The following is a 24,408-nucleotide window of genomic DNA, read 5'->3' as shown; positions in this document are numbered from 1 at the left end:
AGGTTTAATTGATGACCCTAAATTCCCCATAGGAGTCAATGAGAGCATGATTGTCTGTCTCTATATGTCAGCCCTGTGATGTGTGTGAGTCTGGTGACCTGTCCAGGGTGTACCCCGCCTCTGACAGCTGGAATCAGCTCCAGCCCCCGTGACCCGAGTGTGGATAAGAGGTTAAGGATAATGAATGAAATGATTGCATGAACTGAAACATACAATTGTTTCATTCACAATGAGCTGCAATATGCTGAAAATATTAATTGATTTCATGATACCAACAGTCTAAAAATAGAATAGAAAACCTGTTGAAAATAACTGTCCTGAAATATTCCTTTAAATACTCTTAAACTGTTGAGTTATAACTACTTGCATTACGTTACTCTCTAAAACAGTTTTGCATTTTCTTTTTTTCAAAGATTATTTTTTTGGCATTTTTTGCTTTTTATTGATAGTGACAGATAGAAAGGGGGTGAAAGAGGGGAAGACATGCGGCAAAGGGAGCTCAGGCCAGAGTAATTAATGTTACTACCACTCAACTAACCCCCATTACTACTGTTACCTCTGTTAGCAATGTTGTCATAAGTGCTCCCCAGTTCTTCCACCCTCTCCCTCCCTTTACTGATGGTCATTAACCTCCATATGAGCGCTGACCCTCCACAGAGGCACTGTGCGGCAGTAGTGAGCTTGATTTATCAGTGTCAATTAAAGTCTAGTCAAGTCAAGTCAATATTATTTATATAGCCCAAAATTGGTCTTAAAATCAGTGGGTTTAGGAGGCGTTGGCTGCTGGATTATACCTTTGGACTGGGCTGTTTAAACCTACAGTCATGGAAAAAATTATTCGACCACCCTTGTTTACTCCAATTTCTTGTTCATTTTAATGCCTGGTTCAACTAAAGGTACATTTTTGGACAAATATAATAATAACAACAAAAATAGCTCATAAGAGTTTAATTTAAGAGCTGATATCTAGACATTTTCCATGGTTTTAATGATAATGATTTTGGTTATGGTGACGCACCTTTAGTTGTACCAGTTATTAAAATGAATGATAAACAAAATGTTTAAAACGTTTTGTCACACTACAACTCTGATGCCAAACAAGTTGAGTCACTTTGTAAAGCATGAATAAAAACAGAATGCATCAAATTCACATTTATCAGTTTGAGCATGAATCATATTTTGTTTGTAATGCTTCAGTTGAATATATGTCAAAAGGGTTATCTAATCATTGCATTCTGTTTTGTTTTAGAGAATGACCATACTTTTTGCTCCTAAACTTCAAGGTAATGTCACATTGAACACATCGGCTGCAGTCTTGCAGAGCTTGTGTACTGTGTGCTCCCACCTTTAGCAGCACAATAAGAGGGTCACTCTGCAGCAGAAACCTGTCTGTCTGCAGGGACGAAGTCACATAAAAGCTTTTTGTCTTTGGTGTCAAAAGATCTGTCGGCTTTAGATGTCTCATAAATGCACATTAATGCATATATGAAATGAGCGGCCCACACAAACAGCATTTTAATGCTCACAACACTAATCTAGCACTGCTTCTGAAAGGACAGAACAATCCTCCTCCTCATTGAAGCTCGTCACACTGAGCGCTGGTGTGGGCGGCTTTGTGGAAGAAAGACATCAACTGAATAGAGTGATCAAAAACAGCGACGAGCCACATCAGCGCAGCATTTAACAACTCTTCATCTTTAAACTGCCAGGTTTAACGTGCATAAATCAGACGGAGAGATGAAACAAGCTGCAGAGAAACAAGACTTTCACCAGGGTTTAGTTTAAAACATTAACTGCCAATCATAATGCCGCAATTATGCAGATTTAGAGGGAATGCTGCAGGCTACATCACTCATGCTAATGGCTCCGGAGGGAGATGTGTATCATAAAATATCTACTAATCCACCAGCTGCAGTAAGTAAGTGATTTGAATATATTTGCCTTTTAATTGAAAACATCACCACATCTACATAGAAAAAAAAGGTAATTTTCTTCTGTCATTCAGGCGAAAAGCACACAAATATTCACATCATCCAGGCAGCTTAGCAAAATTAATTTATTTCACAAGTGAGACATTAAATTGAATGGGACACTCGGGACTCATAAAATGGAGGAAAAAAACCCAAGCACTGCTTCATTTGGATGAGTTGTAACATGGAAAACAGGGATGCCAGAACAGCATCATACAAACCTTTTCTCTCATGCAATCTATTGCTCAAAGGGTAATTTTTCTTTATTGAGATAGAACAGCAAAGTGTAACAGCTGACGACTTGTTGCAATCTATCTCCCCTATGTTGAGCTTATTCAACATTTTCTCAAACAAACCCTGTTGTCTGAGCGTTGTACAGCGATCATTCCACCTCATCTCGTCGCAGATGTTAAGTAGTAGTGTAAAAATGTTGTGCTGTTCCAATTTTCATAATTATGAGATAAAGAGCAGGGAGGAAGTCTATGAAACCTCAACAGTGCTGTGGAGTCCCTAAAACTGTTTTACCACAAGCCCCGAGGTGACATGATGCATATTTTTGGAGTGGAGGTACATGCACCGAAAAAAGAGGGAAAGATGACAGCAGGCTAACCTAAACAAACTTCATACGGCTCCACTTTTACAACAAGAGCTAGACTAAAGAGAACTGTTGTGCAAATCATCAATTTTGACCAAAAATGTAGTTAGTGCAGTTAGGCTTTGTAGGGCATTATATTACTCACTGAACAAATTTTGCTCTAATGCTTTAAGCCACTTTCATAGAAATGAATAGGGCCATACATACATCCAGAACGCAGAGAGTCAAAGTGAGTGTTGCTGAGATTTGTGAATTTCCAATACCTCACACAGTTTATTAATAAGGAAAAGTAATCTCATCACTATCACTACACTGTTAATGAGACAAGAAACATCTTCACTATCATACCTGTACTGCTGGTGTTGCAGTAATATTAAGAGGAAGCTGTCTCTTTCTTTGTCTTGTCCTGAATGTGTGTGTGTGTGTGTGTGTGTGTGTGTGTGTGTGTGCGTGTGTGTGTGTGTGTGTGTGTGTGTGTGTGTTCAGCCTCTTTACGCCTACGCTAAACCACAACAGAAGCTGCAGTGAGAGCATCTATAGTTTTACCTTATAGCCGCCCTCCCTCAGGAGACATTAAAAGATAAGTGCTCTTTAAAAAACTTCTCTGTGGATAATTTGATGTTCTCCATCTTCTCCTGCCTATCAAACACTCAGAGCTCAGCTCTCCTGAGGCTGGAAACACAAAAGCTACCAAGACTTCTTTTACTAACTAAGAGGAGTTTCTGTCCTTTACTAGACGTTGTGGAGACGAGCGTGATGCAGGATTTTGACACTGGGCTGTAAACCTTCACAGGACAGTGTAATTGGGGATAAGCTGTGAGAAAAGTCATGACAGACACCAATTAGGGCACCAGTCAGAAATATGGGATATGGTGGAGAATATCTCCTGTCATAGCTTGTTGGTCATACTTCTCTATACGGAAAAATATGATGAAATAGAAATTTTAGTACTAAGAGATTATGGTTTAACTGATGCATGAATAGTCAAATCTTGAATCGACTAGGCTAAGAGGCCTTACAAAAGACAGCCTCTACACAAGAAAACACATAAACTGACAAAGCATGTCACACCAAAGACACTCTCCTCTTCCTGTCAAAAAGGTGCTGCAGCTGGTTTGGGAGCGGAGGATTGTAGGTGGCATTGCTCCAGACCAGAATTACACACATTTGTTGTCTGCCTGCCTTGAATTCAATCTTTTGTAAGAGCTTGACGCCGTTTTATCTCTGTGTTCACAATGCAATTTACAGAAATCCAATTTTTCATTACACTGTTGTGATATGACAGGTCAAGACCTAAAAAAAAACACTAGCAGCTTCACTCTGCTCCCTGAGGGAGCATCACAGAGTCCAGTTACAGAACATCTGTTCACATGATGACTGATACGGTGTAAGTCCCAGTAGGAACATTATATTTTCTCTTGCAGTTACTAGAGAAGGTTGGAGGTTAAGTGCAGAATGAAGTTGGTGAGGATTTAGTGTCATTATGGGCATATTTAATATTGCCCCATGACATAACGTAATGTACTGTACTTAATGGGTCATCATGCCATCTAAAACTTTAATCATTGTTAGCAGATGATATCACTATATGATATAATGTAATATCATATCATACAGAATATCAACAGAAGTACATTTCAAGGTAGAGAAGATTACTTAATCTGGAGGAAGGGGAGGCTGAAGCAGAGAGCAGAGAGGACAGACCAGCTGGTAAAGACATGGATACTTAAAGACCATTCATGTACTCATATTCCTTAATTACTTTTCCAAACTCGGATCTCAGGGGGCTGGAGCCTATCCCAGCTAATATTGGGCGAGAGGCGGGGTACACCCTGGAAAGGTCACAAGACTATCACAGGGCTGATACATGGAGACAGACAACCATTTACGCTCTCATTCACTCATACGGGCACCAATTAAACTTAACTTTTTGGACTGTGTGGAGAAGCTGGAAGACCCAGGGAGAATTCTTGCTGTGAGGCGAAAGTGCTAAGCGCAAACATCGATGTGTAGCCCCTCGATGGCAACAGTGGAGCATAAATTGTTACTGCTGGTCTCTGAATCCTCCAGCTTCCTCCCACAGTGTGAATGGTTGTCTGTCTCTATGTGTCAGCCCTGTGATAGTCTGTCAGATAAGATCGGTTAAGCGTACTAAATGAATGAATGAATATTGCTGTCCAGCACCTGTAGCCTGAATATATGATGTGATGGTTGGTCTTTGTCTGCCCCTCCTCCACTGTAATTGGATGGCTGGGTATAAAATGACAGTGACAAGTGTCACATTTTACTTAAACTTGAACACCTTTAACTCTTGGGGCCAGAAACAAAAATTGCAAACACTTAGAAGTTGATGGAAAAATTGCCAATCTGCACCTTGTCACGTTGCTGGCATTTCTTTGGTGGCACAAAGAATACAAAAAATATGCTGGACAAAACGCTTTGGTGGACACATGGCCTTAAATACAACGGGAGGTACATGGCGTGAAAGAACAGATATCCTACATAAGTTCACTGTAGCCTTTACTTTAATAAAGTCATTCACTCCTTGTTTTATTGATTTGGAGCAGCATGTGAGGAACTCAGAGGGAGAGAGGAAATCCCAGTTTGCAAGCTGTTTCTTCACATTTCAAATATGAGTGGAATCACTTTTTTATGGGCCATGCATTAATATTAATACCAGTGCAATCTTGCAAAAACCCACAACTTGCAGGGCTCTGCAAAACTGAGAGCTGAACAAGAAAACACACACACACACACACACACACACACACACACACACACACACACACAGACTCACAAGCCAGCAGGGATGAAATTGTAGATGCAGTTGAGAATGTCACAGCAGGGAAACAGACACAAGGAAACTGCTCAATTCTCTGAGCAAAACTATCTCTTCATCCCTCTGGTATCGTCTTTTTCACACCCTTTGTTCCTCCCTTCACCTCTACTGACCCCTCTACTCCCCATACTAACTCCACATTAATTCTTTTCCACCTTTCTCCATCCTTATCTCCATTTACTTTTCTCTTTCCTTCTCCCCCCTTCCTCACTTTACTCCATACCTCCAACTCTCCCTGTCACCCTCCTCCTCTGCCTCCCGCTTCGACTTATGAAGTCAAATCATCACAAAGATGTGAGGCGGTGCATCCAGAGAGCAGATGGCCCCTACACACACACAGCAAAGTCACTGAGGGATAAAATGGGAAAGGCAGTAGAAAATGTCACTGCAGTTTTGAGAAACACAGAGGGAATATTACTACCAGACAGCCTGCAGACTCTGACCCCTAAACTTTATCCTCTCATACTTTATATTGCTCTTTCCTCTCCTTATCCACCTTTAAGTCTCCTCATCATCATTTCTGCCCTTCCCCTGCATCCCTCCCTCGTCTTCCTCCTCTGCTTCTCCTCAACGTGCTTCGCTTGGATGTGACTTGTTGTGTTGAAATTCAGCCTCACCCTTCCTTCTTTAATGGCCACTGACTCAGCTCTGTCCTCCTCTCTAATACAAACTGACCGGCCCTGCTTCTTCTCATCAGCAGTCGCCACAGAGCAGCAGTCTGCAGAGCGGTGGTCACGCCATACTGACTTCATAAAAAATACACAGCGGTGACAGCATTAAGCTGTGATCAGCAGCTATTTTAAGTGTGTAACAAGGACACATTAAAGCCTGGGCTGTCAGATATGAAGTTATGTACATGCACTGATGCTGAAGACGGATATTAGCCTTGCAAAAATGCAGAATAATGCAGAGTTCCAAAGTAACATATATATATAGGGGCGGCATTTCAGATTTTCAAGGTGAAACTTATTATTCTAATGGGTGGAGGGCATATGAAAATGTGACATTAAAATTCCCGTCTGTCTCCTGAGTTCAGAAACGCCACCTGTCTGTCTCTCTCCCTGTGGCTTAATGTGGAGCCTGTATTTCATCATTTTTAGTAGATTAAGTGAGAGAAAAGCAATACCAAAATCCTAACAGTACCTCTGTAGTAGTCTAAGCTTAACATAACTGATGGCAATGACCAATAGAAACACTGCAGCATGTAATGTCCCAACTTCTGGGTCTGCTGTTTATCCAAATGTGCTCTGCATAGAGAAGCTCTTTCACTGGGCACATAGGTGTAGATGCAGGTGTTTATGAGGCAAAATTGTTAAATGCTTGCAAACCAATTGGAACTGCAGCTACCAATGAATGAGAGATATATTTGACGCTACAACTTTACAATGTTGTTTAGCAGATGCTTTTATCTTAAGTTACGTACATTTAAAGTTAATACGACATAAGCATATGATTTATGTTTGAGTGCAATATGACATATAGGTGCTGATATGATGTGTCCTTGTTGTGGTTTGATGACAGAAGAGAGCCCACTAGACAGTTGTTGTTCAATGCATTTTACTGTTAGAGACGGAGCTAAATGGTATAGAGTTACGGAGTTAAATATCAAGGACAGAACGCTCGGATTCATCTCACACTGCAAAAAAGGGGTGTCAAGATAAAAACACTAAATCTGAGGGAAAGTATCTTGCTGCATGGACAGATAATTTCACTTGACAAGATTTCTCAAATTAAAGTTATTATATCTAGAAATAAGCATGTTGAACACTTAAAATAAGAAATTAACTCTTAAAAAAAGATAAATTAAAGCTGCAAGCAGTGATGAACTGGCCCGACCAGAGTGCACTGCAAATGATTTGTTTCTTACCAAGATAAAAAAAAAACGTAAGATTTAGAAGTGTTCATAATATATCTTGTTTTAAGAGTTATTTTTTTATTTTATGCGTTCACCGTGCTTATTTCTAGATTTAACAATCTTAATTTAAGAAATCTTGTCAAGTAAAATTATCTGTCCATGCATCAGCATAATTTCCCTCAGATTTAGTGGGGTTTTTGTGTTGTGATTCACATTTTTTAATTTTCCATTTTCATTGTACAACAATAAAAAAATAAAATAAAATTTAAAAAACCACCGCCCACCCCCCAACAACAACAACAAAAACCAAACACCATCACCATCAGTGCTAATTCCTTTCTGGTTACAAGCATCTCTCACTGTGCTCCTCCATGTACATCTAGTACAATACAGAACATAAAATAACAGATTTAGTGTTTTCATCTGTTTAGTGTTTTTAGCCCCCCCTTTTTTGCAGTGCACATGCATTAGAATGAATGAAGAATACATGACAGAATGATCTTATATAGTTAAGCTCAACTGCTTACATGTGACAGTTTCTCATATCAGGTTTATTAACAAGTATGTCAAAAATCTGCCTGACATTTAAGCTTGAGACAGGGAGTCTGCTAGAATCTGCTTTCCTGACATTTGCACTTTCAAGGCAATATCTATTTCTTTCTTTATTCTCACAGGTATACAGCCTTTGTCTTTCACCACCGAGTATAAACTTTAGCGAGAGGGACTCAGCAGATTGAATGGAGTTTGGAAGTTCATTCCACCACCGGGGAACTACACAGAAGACGTCTAGTTTGAGACGTAGGGCGCTGCAGCGGCTGAGGGGCCAGACGGCTTTTGCTGGAACATCGTAGTGAGTGTGAGGGTGTGTGGACCTGAATAAAGGAGCTCAGGTAGGACGGAGCTGTGCAAGTTGCTGTTTTGTAGGCAGGAGTCAGAGTTTTTAATTTAATTTGGGCAGCATTCACGTTCTGGATCATCTGCAGCGGCCTGAGGGTGCATGGAGGGAGGCATGAAGAACTAGATGGTAATAAATAGCTCAATAGTTTCTCAATAACTATTTCATTTTGCAGTGAACAAGCAGTGTTATAGTTTCCTTGATGCATAAAAAAGTGTGAACAACCTTCTAACAGCTGCATTATTATTATTCTAGCTTTTCAGAAATTCCAGAATGGTTAATGCAAACCATCTTAAGTGATGTGAATTGAACAAGCTTTTTTTTTTAGTGAGCTGTGAACGTGTCCATTAACTGATGAACATGAGCGTTGTTAACTCTAGTGAGACTTGGATTGCTCACACACTGTGGTTTGCAGCGCCCAGGATTTACAGCAGGCGTTTTATAGAAGACTGTTTTCCCCTTGATGTGTTTTTTTCCCTTAATCCCAACAAAACCTCTTCTTTTACCCTAACCACAGACAGTGGAACTAAAGTAACCATTAGTTAAACTGGAGGGAAGACTGGCATGGCAGCAACTGTTGATTCAGACAACGCAGCTACCGGGTTTATGAAGTCAGCACATATTTCAACGGAAAATGTCACATTTTATGCAGATTTTGCCCCCCAGGTCTGGAAAAACAAGTCAGAATATCAGCCACATCTGCAATGAATTTGAAACATTTTAATCTGTGTGCACTGAATATTGAGTGAGCTCTTTGGAGGCGTGAAGGGCACAACACTGCGACTCAACTAAATCTACACTTTTCCTGAAAACAAACACATTTCAAACAGATTTTAAAACGTGAAACTGGGAAAAAACTTTCAGAGGGAAAGGTGTGCCCCTCAACAGCTGAGTATCATGACCTCCGCAGAGGGAAACAGGATTTGAAACGACAACAAGTCATCTGAGTTGATGACAATCTCACATGATAAATGGCCTCATTTTTTGGTGAGACAGACTCCTTCTGGGGACGGCCTTGGATAAATACAAGAGTCCAGCAGGTCCCAGTATCAAATAGATGGACTGCAGTCCTCTGTCAGCGCCTCACTTAACTACCTGTTCCTGGGTTAATAAATCCAGATTCATGACTGGTGACTCCACATCCGTTCTGTAACCTTGACTTCATCAAGTCCCATTCATGGCTCCACTTTGCCTGCACACAATTTCCATAAATGACACTAAAGAAGAAATATGAAGGGGATTTATCCTCCGCTACTTTCCCTTTTCCTCATCCTGGCTCTCGCTGATGCCGCCTTCCCATGAATCATCGGACTGGGAGGTTTGCTGGAAATTTCAATAGTTTATATTTGCAGGTTTATGTTCTTCGCAGTGCAAACAACCAGCTCACTGGAAAGCAATAAATTCATAGGCCACACCTGAGATTGGCTGCTGAATTTGCACCCTCCTCAGCATTTTCTCTACCAGATTAATGCTGGAACACAATATTTCACGAGCTCAGAGATTTAATCAGGCACCCCTAATATTCCTCTGGAGCCTCCGCATCTTAATAAGCAACTCTTTAGAAGAGCCCAAATAGTCTTCATTGAGTGAGTAATAACACTCTGGAATTTGCTGTTCAGCTTCCAGTGTCTTTTCAGCAGTGAAGGAAAGGATTTTGTTGTCCCTGGGTTAGCTGGTTAAGCTCATCTCGGACCACCCCGAGTCCCCGCCGGATCAGCAAATTCTTTTTTGTGACCTTTAGTGAACCGTAACAACAGCCGTCTCCGGAGCTTCACCCAGCTCTCCTGATAAAGTCCCTTTATAAAAGTCTTTTATACTGCACTGTAACTTTAATTACATCTGTTTTATTCTATTATAACTAAATTTTAACTTGTTCTTATTATTTTTTATTTTCTTCTCACTCGTTAATGTTTTTTAATTGTATTGAAATATCATTTTAAAATTAGATTTTTAAAATTTGCTGCTTTTGCGTTTTCTCTCAATGCTTTTATTGTTTTGTGTAAAGCATTTTGAATTATCTTTCAGCAGAAATTTCATGTAAGTGCCTTTCGTCCCTGGTTGTCACATTTTTTGAAGAGAAAATACAGTACTTGTGCTGTCGTTTATTTAATTGTTATGACTTTACAAGTGATTGACGTCTTGTCACTATCATCATTAAAATGGAGAGGTAGTGGACAATAAGCGAGGCGGACAGCTCTGAAGAGTTGTGTAATTGTATCTTCATCACATTTCAGAAAATTCGGAAGCAGTGGCGACGGCAATTTTGTGGCACAAAAGCTGCAAAATGTATCACGGAACACTGAATTCCTTTCATCTTAATCACCAAACCATGCTCTATTTAATTTGATGTAATTAGTGGGATCACTATTGACAAGATCAATGTTAATAAAATTCATCAACACCTGCCTGTCATGTCTGCCTCTTTGTTGCGTGATCAAAGGGACAATTGGAGGACAGGTAGCAAAAGAATTTCTGAACATCAATGACTTTTTACCTCACAAAACATCACTCTGAAAAAAGATTTTCAAACTCAACAACTCACTTTGAGGCAGGACAGGACGCCTTTCTTCCTCTCTGGTGGCCAAAATAAAGTACAGATTTAAAACTTTTCCCCTTCAGGACGCCTGGGAATGCTTTGACTCAGGAACCAGCGAGACGCCGCCGTCTGAACACCCAGCAATAAGGGTGAAAATGCAAATCAGCATGCATACGCAGTAGGAGTGTGGTGGTATTATCTGTCATTAGGCTGGGATTAAAAGTCATTTAGTGTTCTTGATAGTATCTGTCATTAGGCTATGATTATAGCACACTCCATGGCTCTGAATCAGCTCAGAGGGGAGATAAACACTTCAAGTAAGACTGATGAGACAGACTGAGAAAGAGAAGAAGCACACCTGAAGTGAGTGCGACCATCTACCCTTCATGAGTAGCTTGATTAATGACTTACTAGGTAAAAAACATTTCATTTGTTCCAGTGCAGAGAACTGCCAGGGAACATAGCATCATATGAATAAATGATAGGCTGAGTGTCATCAAAGCTGGTCCACGTATCGATCGGAACATGACCCCGCTTTGCTCTCAACTTTGCCCAGAACACGATCTGATGAAATCCTCTTTAGAGAGTGGAGGAGCTGACTGAAAAACAACTGGCGGGTTCAGGCCTTTTATGGATCACAGGATTTTCTTTTGGGGTTTATAAAAATGCAACGCTTAAATTGCAGCGCTGGAATGTAACTAAGTACATTTACTCAAGTACTGTACTTCAGTACAATTTTGAGGTACTTTACAGAGTATTTCCATTTAATGGAACTTTATGCTTCTACTTCACTACATTTTAGAGGCAAATATTGAACTTTGTACTACATTTGTACACTACATTTAGCGGTTGGGATGAGAGTCAGCACCTCCAAGTCTGAGGCCATGGTTCTCTGCCGGAAAACGGTGGACTGCCCCCTCTGGGTGGGGAGAGAGGTACTTCCTCAAGCGAAGGAGTTCAAGTATCTCGGGGTCTTGTTCACGAGTGAGGGTAGAATGGAACGTGAGATGGACAGGCGGTTTGGTGCGGTGTCAGCAGTGATGCGGGCGTTGTACCGGACCGTTGTGGTGAAGAAGGAGCTGAGCCTGAAGGCAAAGCTCTCGATTTACCGGTCCATCTAGGTTCCAACCCTCACCTATGGTCATGAGCTTTGGGTAGTGACCAAAAGAATGAGATCGCGGGTACAAGCGGCCGAAATGAGCTTCCTCCGTAGGGTGGCTGGGCTCAGCCTTAGAGATTGGGTGAGGAGCTCAGACATCCGGAGGGAGCTCGGAGTAGAGCCGCTGCTCCTTCGCGTCGAAAGGAGCCAGTTGAGGTGGTTTGGGCATCTTGTAAGGATGCCTCCCGGGCGCCTCCCGTTAGAGGTGTTACGGGCACGTCCAACTGGTAGGAGGCCCCGGGGAAGACCCAGAACACGGTGGAGGGATTATATCTCTCGCCTGGCCTGGGAACGCCTCGGGGTCCCCCAGGAGGAGCTGGACGTTGTGGCTGGGGAGAGGGGCGCCTGGAATGCCCTGCTTAGCCTGCTGCCCCCGCGACCCGGCCCCGGATAAGCGGATGAGAATGGATGGATGGATGGATGGATTTAGCTGACAGCTTGAGTTACTTTTCAGGTCAAGGTTTAACATGAAAAACATGATACATTCAAAGTGATTAGACTTTTTTTTAAATTTTTTTTTTTTTAATCAAAGCTCATAACAGTATATTTCGTAGTTTAAATTAGCCCTGCCTACATAAAACAATCTGAGTGGGTCCATTTTCCATAATGAGTAGTTTTACTTTTGTTTCTGATACTTTCATACTTTTACATCAGTTAGTTTTGAATGCAGGACTTTAACTTTAGTGGAGTAATTTCACAGTGTAGTATTAGTACTTTTACTTCAGTAAGGGATCTGAATACTTTTTCCACCACTGTTGAATTAACAGTTACCTGCATTACGAGGGTATCATTACCTGCTTAACTGCAGGTAATGATACCCTCTATGGAATAAAACTGTTTAATTTAGGCCTGTCACGATAACCATTTTAGATTAAATATGGTCCCAGATATGATTGCGATGAATTATATTATTGTAATTTTAAGACCAATTTATGCCACTGGTATATCAATAATATATTAGGATTGTAATGCAAGTACACCCTTTCAAAGAACTTTTAATTCTTATGAATATTAAAATATCTTGAAAAACTATAACTATAGCAATCTTTTTTAGTATTTTCATTGTGCTTAGGCTGCAGCCAGGTCTAATAAAAGTCAGTTAATGCTGACTGAAGTGTAGGTGACGTAAACAAACCTGCTGTAAACACAACGGGAGATATCAAGTTCAGACAAAATTATCGTGATCATGTTATATAATAAGTCGATTTATCGTTACAGGGCTTCATCCACTTCCATCATTAATATGATGTTTTTACTATTACTGGGACATTAATATGTCCCAGTTGCTTCCTGCTGAATTATTGTGAAGGAACACAAACATCCCAACCTCTCAGGACGTATTTTAGCTCCTTCATTTCACTCTGATAAACAGCTTGAGCCAGACCTTGCCCCTGGCACTGGCAGAGCACGGAAACAAATGACGTGTGTAGAGAAGTCATGGATGATTATTAAGTGAATGATGAACAATGTGTCGGCTCTCTTAAGGAAATAAACGGCTGAAGGACAGCATATTGGTTTGAGCGAGCTGTCGGTTCTGTTGCCTTTTTCAATAATATTCCCTTTGAGGTAGCAAATTCTTTAATCCATCCTGTATCATGTTTTCTATCCATCACTCTTCCCCTTCATTTGTCCATAATGCTATTTGGTCTGATCCCTCAACAGTAATTTGCTTTCTGAGATATTATGACATGCCTGCCTTTTTGTATTTTTCCTGAAGTGTGTTTATTTATCTTCCATCCCTCACCATTATACAACAGATTCATCCTCAGTTCTTGTGTACCATGTCATTTTTTGTCTCATTTTTAGGGCTGGGCGATATGGACCAAAAGTCAAATCCCGATATATTCAGGCTGAATATCGATATACGATATATATCCTGATATTTTAATCGCAAAGTCAAAGCAAATATTCAGTCAAAGTCAAAGCCAAATATGACATGTCACAAGTAGTTTTATTGAAACCGTTTATTTAAGTGAAAATGAATGCTGTTTAACATCAGGAGTACATTTTTTTTTTTCAAATCAAAGCTTCATAAAGTGCACATTTAAATAAAAAAATATATTAAACAAAAATAGCCTATGAAATAAAATAGCCAAATCTTTTTCCGAAATAAATATATTGATAAGAGAAAAGAATAACGAACATTACAAAAGAACTAAATATGACAAACCCTAGTAAGGGCAGCATTTATATATAAAGAAAGAAAAAAAAACAACTATATTGATATATACGATATGGTCTAATTACATATCACATTTAAAAATATACATCATTATATATTTTATATCGATACATCGCCCAGCCCTACTCATTTTTTACCCCTACTTTACCAGGCATGTTAAAAAAATTACCTGAACTGATGTGTCCTTATCCTAAAATGTGCATTTAGGTAATCTATCTATCTATAAAAGCAAGAAGCGCGCGCGTGTGTGTGTGTGTGTCTAGGGCATATCTCGCTGACCGTTACTCAGACTGACCTCAGATTTCGTATGTGGCTTGTGCATGGCACGAAGGTGTGCATCTTCGAGTTTGAAGATTTTCATTCATTTCATTCATTCATTTTTCAAAATATCATTATTTACGTAGGACATGTTGCATTCCACTGTTTCCCATTGGACGCCTTTTACGGGAGCTCCGCCCCATTGTGTGATAGGCCTACACCTGGTCAGTAACACAATCCACTCTGGATTTACACGTCTGACTTATCTTATCTGTAAGTCTATTTAGCCTACTTACTGTATCTTTCAGAGTTTTAAAGTGCACTACAGGGTTTGATTTTTCAATAATATTACATGATTTTTCAATATATTAAGAATAGTTTCCAGTAAATATCAATGTTCAGTGTGTATGTGCTGGATGGTGTGCGTACCTTATGAAAAGTTAGTGTTTTATGGAGTTGCAGACGTTGTAGTGTGGCATGTAATGTACGAATACATACTTCCTACGGGCACTGCACTAGTAAGTACAAATGTATATTATTTGTGCATTTCTATAAAAGGCACAAACTTTGAACTCATTCTCTTTTGCTATACTTCTTTTACATCCATGTATAAATTATTCATGAATTTAATAGTAAGTGAATTTGCCATCAGTGTTCCCTTTTCCCGAAAGCCGGGCTCATTTTCTTTGCTGTTTTAATCTCCCTGTAAATACACACTGAGGAGCTTTAATGTGCATTAAATCCTCTGCTTTCTGACCACTACGTTGCACTTAAGCAAGCACTTTAGACTGCGAATACTTTCTAATTTACAGCCTCAGCCTGAGGACGTGCTGTGGAGGGACGCAGAGTCCTCTCCTCCGCAGAGTGAACAGCAGGTCAGATGTGTCTCTCTCACTGCAGGCAGCTACATCTTCATATTAATGTGCTTACATAAACTTTAACCTCGTGTTTGCTTAAAGCACCCAGGGCCAATCCAATTAATTTAAACCTACAATAGGAAGAGTAACACACAAACACACACACACAGACACACACACAGACCAGTTTGGTTTTAAGCCTGTTAAACACGGAGGCAATGACCGGCTTCTACAGCTTGATATTTAACAGTTGCAGTACAGACATCTTATGTTACAAACTTGATGTGATTTTAAAAGGTGTTGGCATTATTCAGAAAGGGAATGCCAAACAAAACACGGTTTCAGTTGCATTACGGTAAATATAAGATCCAGTGGTTTTGGGACTTGGCATATATTAGGGACTTAAAAGCTTAGATATTTTTACCCCTTTAAAATGGCAAAATGCATGCTTTTACCAACACAAACAATAAATAAATGCATTTGATGATTTGGGACGGAGTCAGCTGCTTGCACAGATGACCCATTTTATAGTTGAGGACAGCTTGCCAATTAGGGTATAAAACAAGAACATATATCACAAAACATCTTTCATTCTGGAAATACACTCACCAGCCACTTTATTAGGTACACCTGTTCAACTGCTTGTTCACACAAGTATCTGATCAGCTAATAACGTGGCAGCAACTCAATACATTTAGACATGTAGACATGGTGAAGACGAGCTGCTGGAGTTTAAACCGAGCATCAGAATGGGGCAGAAAGGTGATTTAAGTGACTTTGAACAGTTGTTGGTGCCAGACAGGCTGGTCTGCTGATCTAACAACCATCTCTAGGGTTTACGGAGAATGGTCCGAAAGAGAAAATATCCAGTGAGGAGCAGTTCTCTGGGCCAAAATGCCTTGTTGATGCCAGAGGTCAGAGGGGAATGACCAGACTGGTTCAATAGTAACTCAAATAACCACTCGTTACAAACAAGGTCTGCAGAAGAGCATCTCTGAACGCACACCACAATGGGCTACAGTAGCAGAAGACCACACAACACTTTATTAGGTACACACTTCACCTGATAAAGTGGCCTGTGAGTGTATTTTAGTACCTCTTTAAAACAGCAACACGCATGCCTTGCCAATAAAAACTATAATAAATGAATAGGGTGATTTGGGAAATAACGACATAGTAAAAGCTACTTGACGACCCATATTATATCAAGAAAAAGTCTTTCGCATATATATGCTACTGAAGTCCAAATTCATTATCTGGAGATTGCCAATACAATTCCTGGAAAAGAGGAAATTATTTAGTGAAGATAGATAGTGACTAATGAGACTTCTTCACAACAACAATAATAATAATTATACCTTTTAGAAAGTCATTTAGAATTGGACATCACACATTAAAAAGTAGCGTATACTTTATTTCAAGCTTGTACTTAAATCCACTTTTGAATAAAACAGGTCTTTGTGTTTTCTTAAACTGCGCAACAGCCATGGGGAAATCAAGCCCAGTCGATCAATAGAAGACTTTACCTCAGCTGTATGTTTGTTGGGCTGTTTTACCTCCCTTAGCGGATATTAAACATTGCATACAAGCCTTTATGTAACACAGTACAGTTGGAATGACATAACCAAGCTTAAACATGTCTCAAATGCACTGAATTTACGCTTTGAGTAACATGCATTTGCAAGAGCCAGGAGGCTTTCTGAGCGCAGCGGAGACAAGCACAGCCTAACGATACAGCACGGCTAATTAAATGATCCACTGGTGAATGTAGGAATGCATTCGAGGCATCATTGTACCTACTCAAATTATGCTTGAAGAAACAGCAAAATAAAGCAGAACAAAATAACTCACAAGAGATCGAAACTTTCTAAGGGCACAATTAGAGACACAGCAGGACTCCAATAAAGACTACAGTCTCTTCCAGTGTCTCTCGGCTCTGTAAGAATAATGAGCCGGCTTTACTGTTATTGATATCAATGTGATTCAGGGGGGATCCGCAGAAAATAGCTGTTTTTCAGTTTAATTTTGCAACACTGGCACTTATTCTCATTTTTAGCCACTTTGGCATGATGGACATCAATCCATTTAATCATTTTATCTTGAGCGCCCAGCCCTTCTCAGTGGTTTGACATGAGATAATATATGGACACCAGGGGGTTGAATCCTACCAAGTTTGACTTCTCCTCTAGTGCCTCCATGAGGTTTAAAATTCTCGTTATTTGTGAAATGTCTAAACAACTCTTGGCTGGATTTCCATGTAATTTGGTTCAGATATCCATGTCCCTTTCAGAATAGATGCTAATAACGTATGTGATCCCCTGATTTAACAACAATTCCTATTATCTGGACAAAATGTGTCTGGTACTATGGTACTATTTAGGACCAAATGCCTTAAAACTAATGATTAGCTTGAACCTTACACTAAATTTAACTCCACTAAGCAAACCCCATCCAACGCCTTCGCTTCTTTGTACCCCCAGTATGACAAGCAGGTCTGTGACCCGTGCTGCCATGGCTGCAGGACCGGATGGCTTCTTGTCTGTGCTGGCTTTCACTGTTTCCCCAGCCCCCTTCCCTAATGCAAGTCAAAAGTTTTTCATGTTGTGAAATGTATTGAATATGTGCTCATGTTGCTCGCCTATCCTCTTGTTATGCTGTATTTCTTCCATTCCTGTCTTCCTGTCCTGTCCACCTCTTTGTCATATTGTATGTATGTTTACGTATATGTTTGGATGGGTTGATGGTCATTTTGTTGTTCAAAGTTGAATCTCATCTCATCATCTCATCTCATTTTGGACACTGACTTGTATGAAATACTTGCCAGTAGTTTAATGGATGCTAAGCTATTAGCTTGATTGCCGAGCTGTTGTGTCAGATTTCTGTCCAGTTCCGATTGTAGAATAGATAGTTTTGGCAAGTTGGCAGGCTCACAAAACTAGAAGGTTTTACTCCGAAAAACTATTTGTACACTAACAGGTAACCCAAGTGAATGTGATTTCTGATATGCACGAGTTTTGTTTTGTGGTGGTAAGATAATAGCTTTGTATCCACTAGACCAGCTATTCTCAACCTTGGGGTCCCGACCCCAATTGGGGTCGCGAGATGATTTCTGGGGGTCGCCAAATCATTTTGGAAGTCAGCTCTGTCTCCACTGTGTTAAAGTGTTCATGTGTTAATGTGTTTTAGTCTTTTTGGTCATTTAATGGTTTTTTTTGTCATCTTGTGTCTTTTTTTGGTCATTTTGTGTCTTTTTTGTCATTTTATGTCTTTTTTTGTCATTTTGTGTGTTTTTTGGTCATTTTGTTTCCTTTTTTGGTCATTTTGTGTCTTTTTTTTGTCATTTTGTGCCTTTTTGGTCATGTTGTTTCTTTTTTGGGCCATTTTATGTCTTTTTTTTTGGTAATTTTGATTATTTTTGGGGTCATTTTGTGTCTTTTCTGACAAATCCCAAAGTACCCCAAAATTCGTCGTATCAACTGAGTTTGTATGGTCTGAACTGTGTGTGAGAGATTCTATTCAGTGAGCGGGGGTCGCAGACAACATGCATGTTAAATTGGGGGTCGCGACTCAAAAAGGTTGAGAACTACTGCACTAGACTACTGGAAAGTATTTCATACAAGTTGATGTCCAAAATCCTGAACTATCCCTTGAAGGCCCCGGCACACCATGTCAGGCCCTCACCATTGGCACAACTCAGCTCTTGTCAGATGCTTTACATTGATGCCTGTAGGTGAAATAAATCAATCTGATTGGCTATTCAACTGCTGTAAATCAGTGGAGGAGAAGTGAAACGGAAGTGATGAACGCAAGCAAATGACTAAAGTGAAGAAGACACTAACATTTTCACAACATGGTCTTCAAGTTTCTCTTTTTAAATGACAAATGCAGATTATCTCATTCTTGGTCCAACAGAAACACAGTTTTCTACTGTCAACACTCCAGTATGGCTTTTCCACAGCAGTCAGGCTGGAGTGATAATTTATTGTTTTCAATAAAAGATGAGTATATGAGCATACAAACAAGTTTAGGCTGACTGTCTTGTTTGTGGACCAGATCTATGATGACAGCCACATACTTTATTCAGAGCACAACATGCCCCGGGGCTGCATTGGATTCTGGTCTGTTTTCCGCAGCACTGACTGGAAAAATTGGTCTCTCTTGCTCTTTACGATAGATTTCTCACTGTATGATTTTTTTAACACAAGTGCAAACTTGTTACAGAAGTTGTTACTCTTATTCACTGGGGGACTGACAAACAACTTCAATTTCATATTGATGCTTAAAAATGCCAAGTTGTTTTTTTTATTTAATTTGAGTTTCTCTTGAGTTGTTCTTTGAAAGTATGTTTACTTATCTGCAACAACAAACAAAGAATGGGAGACTGCCAAGTTTGCTTTAAAGCTGCACTAATCAATACTTTATTTATATTGGATCAGATGGAACGAGGTTATGAGTGTCTTTCAGCTCATTGTTTTGGTTTTACAGTCTGCAGCTGTTTTTCTTCAGTGTCACTACTGGCTATAAATGAATGAATACTAATGTTGCTCCATACTGGATACATAAAGAAATAATATATTACTGATATTTACGTGCTTGTTCTGCTGCCCCCAAGTGGCTGAAAAAAAATCACTTCTTTACAGGCACTTTTACAACCCAAAGTTTATTCCGTTTCAATCGAACAATCGAAATCCTTGATACAGTTCATTAGGTCGCTTGTGAATGCTCCAATCATACTCTTCTGCGGAGAGAGGCTGTGTCAGTCCATTTTCAAACGAACCCTACTGTGATTCGAATGCATTGTGAACTTAATACTAACCAGTTACAGGAAATGAGTCAAATTGCAGCAGATTGGAGGCTACCTGCACAGGTATTTTGCTAGATGTTCACAGAGCAACAGATGCAACTTGACTGTGAGAGAACTGACTTGGACTTCTGCTGTTGTCTAATGTTTGCTCAACATCTGGGCCAAAGAACACATACAGGAATAAAGTCCACAAAAACAATGATGGTTATGAAATAATTCAAGATCAACTGGGGGAGAAAGGATTCATGCGCACGATAGATCAGTGCAGAGTTGAGGTAAAATACTCTGATAGCAATATTTCACGGTGTTTGGCTCCATGCTGCTTTGTTTATTTCCATGTTTACATTTTTCACCGCCAACTTTCCAACCAATAAGAAATAACACTGCGAGTATATTTCCAGCCCTGATACATGCCCCTCTGGAAAAAAATGTTTTAATGGTCTGCTTACATTTATGACTAAATACTAAACAAACCCAAAGTATCAATTTCACTCTGATTTGCACTAACCAAATTAATTTGGCCCCAACACTGTCATCTAAACTAATCTCAGTCTTCTCCAGATCCCTCTGAGAGAAAATGATTCATCACTGTCAAAGGTTTTACACCTTTCAATTACATATGGTATCGTCAAACACTGGGCATCCTGCCGTTACGCAAGAAGCTATTTCAAAACACACAGTGACTCTATCATGCTGTTAATATCAGAAAGCGATTAAACGCACAGTGACTTTAATGTCCTGCAGGCAGCTGTTTCACATGCTGGCTTCCTTGAATCTCATCTCATAAACCCCAGTGCTTCACTCCTCCGGCTAACAAGTCATCGGAGCGCCATCTGTGGCTGTTTAAATATGTATTTCTATTTTGTTGTCATTTAGTATCACCTCCATAATGAACAGTGAGCTGTCTGCAAAGGAAGGGGGGGACGAGATTTGAAACCTGCGGCTGGGATACCTCCACCTCCGCAGTCTTAACTTATTATGTTGCTGTGGTTTATGGCCCGTGCATGATGAGTGTGCTGCTGGGTCAGGCTGGGCGAGATAAACAGATAGATAGACAGAGGAGAGAGAGAGAGAGAGAGAGAGAAGGAAGGAAAATGGACAGGGCAGGAAAAGATGAACCAAATCCAGAGCGAGATAATTTTCTTTTCTTTTCTGCAATTTGGATTGCTTTGTTTCTCAAATGTGCAAAATAAAAAATACTTTCTTGCCTCGCAACTAAAGCTGAAACAATAGAAAACCAAGTGAAAATCAGCCTATAATTAAATAATCTATACTGATCAGTCGGTGTAACCCAACTGTAAAACATGCTGATAATCACCTGTGTAGGTATAGTGGGTAAACCTGCTTTTAAGAGCTAAAAACCCTGAAGCATCGTCATCAGTCTGAGCCTCAGTGGAGGGTTTAACTCTGCCATTGTGGTCTTAATGCTGTTTCAGAGGCTTTTACACCCTGAAGGGGATAAAATAGAGGGGAAAAATTAAGCATTAGCAATGGTATTGGTCTTGAAATCCTTTTAAGAGTGAAGTCCAACTCTACACAGCTACACAGGGGGAGGTGATGACGGGAACATCAAATCACCTGAAGAATAAAAGAGAAAGAAAAAGGGCAGGAGGAGAGAGTACAGGTACAGGAAGAGAGGGAGAGAATTGAGATGTAGCCAAGAAGCAGGAAGAAACACATGCAGGGAGGAAGAATTAGGGAGGAAAAGAGCCAGAGACACAGCAGCAGCGGCTTTCTGATTCAGCAGGAGGGCAGAGATCCAGGTGGAGGTGAGACGGGAAGACACAGCAAGAGAGAGAAACACAAAAGTAAGAAGAGGGAGACAGGAGGCAACGAGGTGAGAGAGATTTGTCGACAGGAGAAAGGTGGAGGACAGCAGCTGACAGAAAACAGCAAGAAGGGAAGTGAAATGAGCAGAAAGAGGAGTCGGAGAGGAGAGGAAACAGCGGAGTCAGAGTCAGAAACAAAGCAGCTAAAGGAGAGAAATAGACAAGACAAAGACATTCAGATATGTTAATGAAGCTGTAGATGCTTCTTTGAGGGAAAAAGGGATGGAAAAACTACACGTGTTCAAACTGCACACTCCTCCTTACATCACCTCTTTTCTAATCTGTCCGACTGCAGAAGAGGCAATCGGTCTTGTGTCTTACAGCCGACTGCCTTTCCATTAAACTGCAGCAGACCTCAATGATCGCTGCGCATGTTGCTTGATACGGCACGTTCGTGATGATGTGTGAGAGACAGTCTGTCACAGAGAGGTCGAGATGAATGGGTATGAAGAAAATTAAAAAGTCACAGGAAGCTGGAAAGGGTATAGTTGATGTTGGTCTCATGGCACAGGGTCGGGGAAGCAAATAAAAACAGAAAATAAAATAGAGAAAATATGAAGTGAAGAGAGAATCAGGTGGCCATAAGTTGTGAAAAATGAGAATAAAACCATTGAGCGGTGGAGAACTTTTACAGCCATCTGCTTCAGTCACATACATGCAGAACACACTGAGATTCATTTTAATTCATCTCCATCCTTCCTTCATCTCTTTGCTTCTCCTTTCCTCCTTATGCAGGGCGACCAGACATGCATGCACATCCACAGCAGAGCTAAACTGAAAATTTACAGTATTACATTGGTATAAAATACAGTTTATCCTTCATTTATCCATCACAGAGGTCAGATAATCACTCCAGCTTTCACTCAGCCACATGCAAAACAAACCTCCAACCTGCACTGGCTACTATACTACCTTTACTCTGTCTCACAAACACCTTCACACTCTGGCTGCTCTCTGGAGTGTGTGACCACAAACGTGGCTCAGCCCCAAGATTCTCATCATGCTGCGCTGAGCATCAAATTAACCAGAAAACGAAGCGACAGTGTTGTTTTACGCACACGGTGTTTGATCTGGCTTCCGACACGTTTTGGGTGACAATTACATGTTGATTTTTGGCTCTGAGATAGGTTAAAAAAAGGGGTCTTCAAGCATCTTTGTCCAAAGCAACAACAGCCTTTGATTGCGCAAAGATTCCCATTAGGGAATATGATTATTTAACAAATAAACAGCTAATTAAAATTGAGGGAGTGTTTGGATACATACACAATTTGAGGATCCCTGAGAACTATTACGTCCGTGGACTGTTTTTGAACTGATTCCTCGTAAATAGCAGAAAATGAAATCATCAGCATTCACATCAGAGCGCACAACCTGTCTTTATTTCATCTTTAGCACCGGGAGCTGATGCGTAACCGAGACGCGCAAAATCCCACAGCCTTGAGAAGCAAATCTCCGCACTTTATCCAAACTAACATAACAAGAAAACGAGACAAACTCAACATCACTGCATCCATAAGCCTTGACTTTTCCCAGACGGTGTGACAAGAGCGATGAAGCCAACGTTCAAAGCTGCCCCTCCGGGTCTGCGCTTCCCGGACTCCCTGCGTCTCCTCCGGGGAAAGTAAAAGAAAAGCGCACAGCCTGCTCACCTTCTCCGGTTGTCCCGTACGAGCTGCAGAGAAGCAGAGCGACCTGAGCGATATTCCAAACGACTCTTTTAGTCCCAAGATCCATGATGAAGAAGCGGCGGGAAGGCTGCAGTGAAGCCCGGCGGCTGCTGGAGGAGAGAGACGGCCAACCTCTCCTCTCCAGCTCCAAGAGAGATCTCCTCAACCCCGACTGAAGGAAGAGAGGAGGGGAGGAGAGAGAGAGGGAGAGGGAGGTCAGTGAAGTGTCTTTCTCTTGTTTTCTGCAGCTCTGTGGTTGGAGCCAAGCTGAAATGCGCGCACTCTCTCACACACACATGAAGTTGTCATGAAGGTTGTTTTTTTTTCTCAAATGCTAAATTGTCTTCACTTTCGCGACATTATTTGATTTAAAAACCAAACAGTTAGACAGCGACATTATTAATAAAGAAGAAATAACAGCTACACAACAGAGATAAAGTTGAGATCGCTTAAAACTTAATCAAGCGGCGAGACTGCGTTTAGAACGTATTGTTGTTTTTAAATAAAAGTAAAATCAACTTGCTATCTCGCTCACAATCCACGAAATTATTGATTTAATTTCACTGGGAGGAGTGGGGGTCTGGGTCTCCTCCGTCTCTATTTTTAGTAGGTAGGTGTTGTGGCCCTTTGATGCGCCAGTTCCGGCCGGACATCTTTAGCCGCACACCGGTAGTAAGCGGCGCTGATGTTAGCCTAACACGTGGTGTGGCATGTATTGTGTTAGTAAGGTAAAGCCGGGGATATACTCGCTGTTAACTACGCTTTGGCCCTGCATCTGTTTGGAGCGTTGGTTGTGAATGTCGCCAGAAATTAACACACATCCGCGAAACGCAACACGCACATCAACAGTAGGCCAAGGGACAGTAGGCCTATAGGAGACATCCTCAGCGGGAGCGTCTATGTTCCCCGGGTTCTATGTTCCCCGGTCTGTTACTTTTTCCACCATTACTGCCAATTCCATG

The 24,408-nt window shown here is 40.7% G+C and overlaps 1 protein-coding gene across 1 annotated transcript in view; it reads right to left on the bottom strand.

The window, feature by feature from the left end:
• LOC131980034 (contactin-associated protein-like 4) overlaps positions 1 to 23,591 on the bottom strand; it is a 148,764-nt gene extending 125,173 nt beyond the window's left edge. The window contains exon 1 of the mRNA XM_059344168.1: positions 23,429 to 23,591. Coding sequence (XP_059200151.1) covers positions 23,429 to 23,513 — 85 coding nt within the window. The 5' untranslated portion in view covers positions 23,514 to 23,591. The remainder of the gene's footprint in view (positions 1 to 23,428) is intronic.
• Positions 23,592 to 24,408: the final 817 nt, after the last annotated feature.

The sequence above is a fragment of the Centropristis striata genome, chromosome 11, assembly GCF_030273125.1.
Source record: "Centropristis striata isolate RG_2023a ecotype Rhode Island chromosome 11, C.striata_1.0, whole genome shotgun sequence".
Taxonomy (NCBI): Eukaryota; Metazoa; Chordata; class Actinopteri; order Perciformes; family Serranidae; genus Centropristis; species Centropristis striata.
Note: the sequence above shows the minus strand (reverse complement) of the source record. Positions and strands in the feature narration are given on the sequence as shown.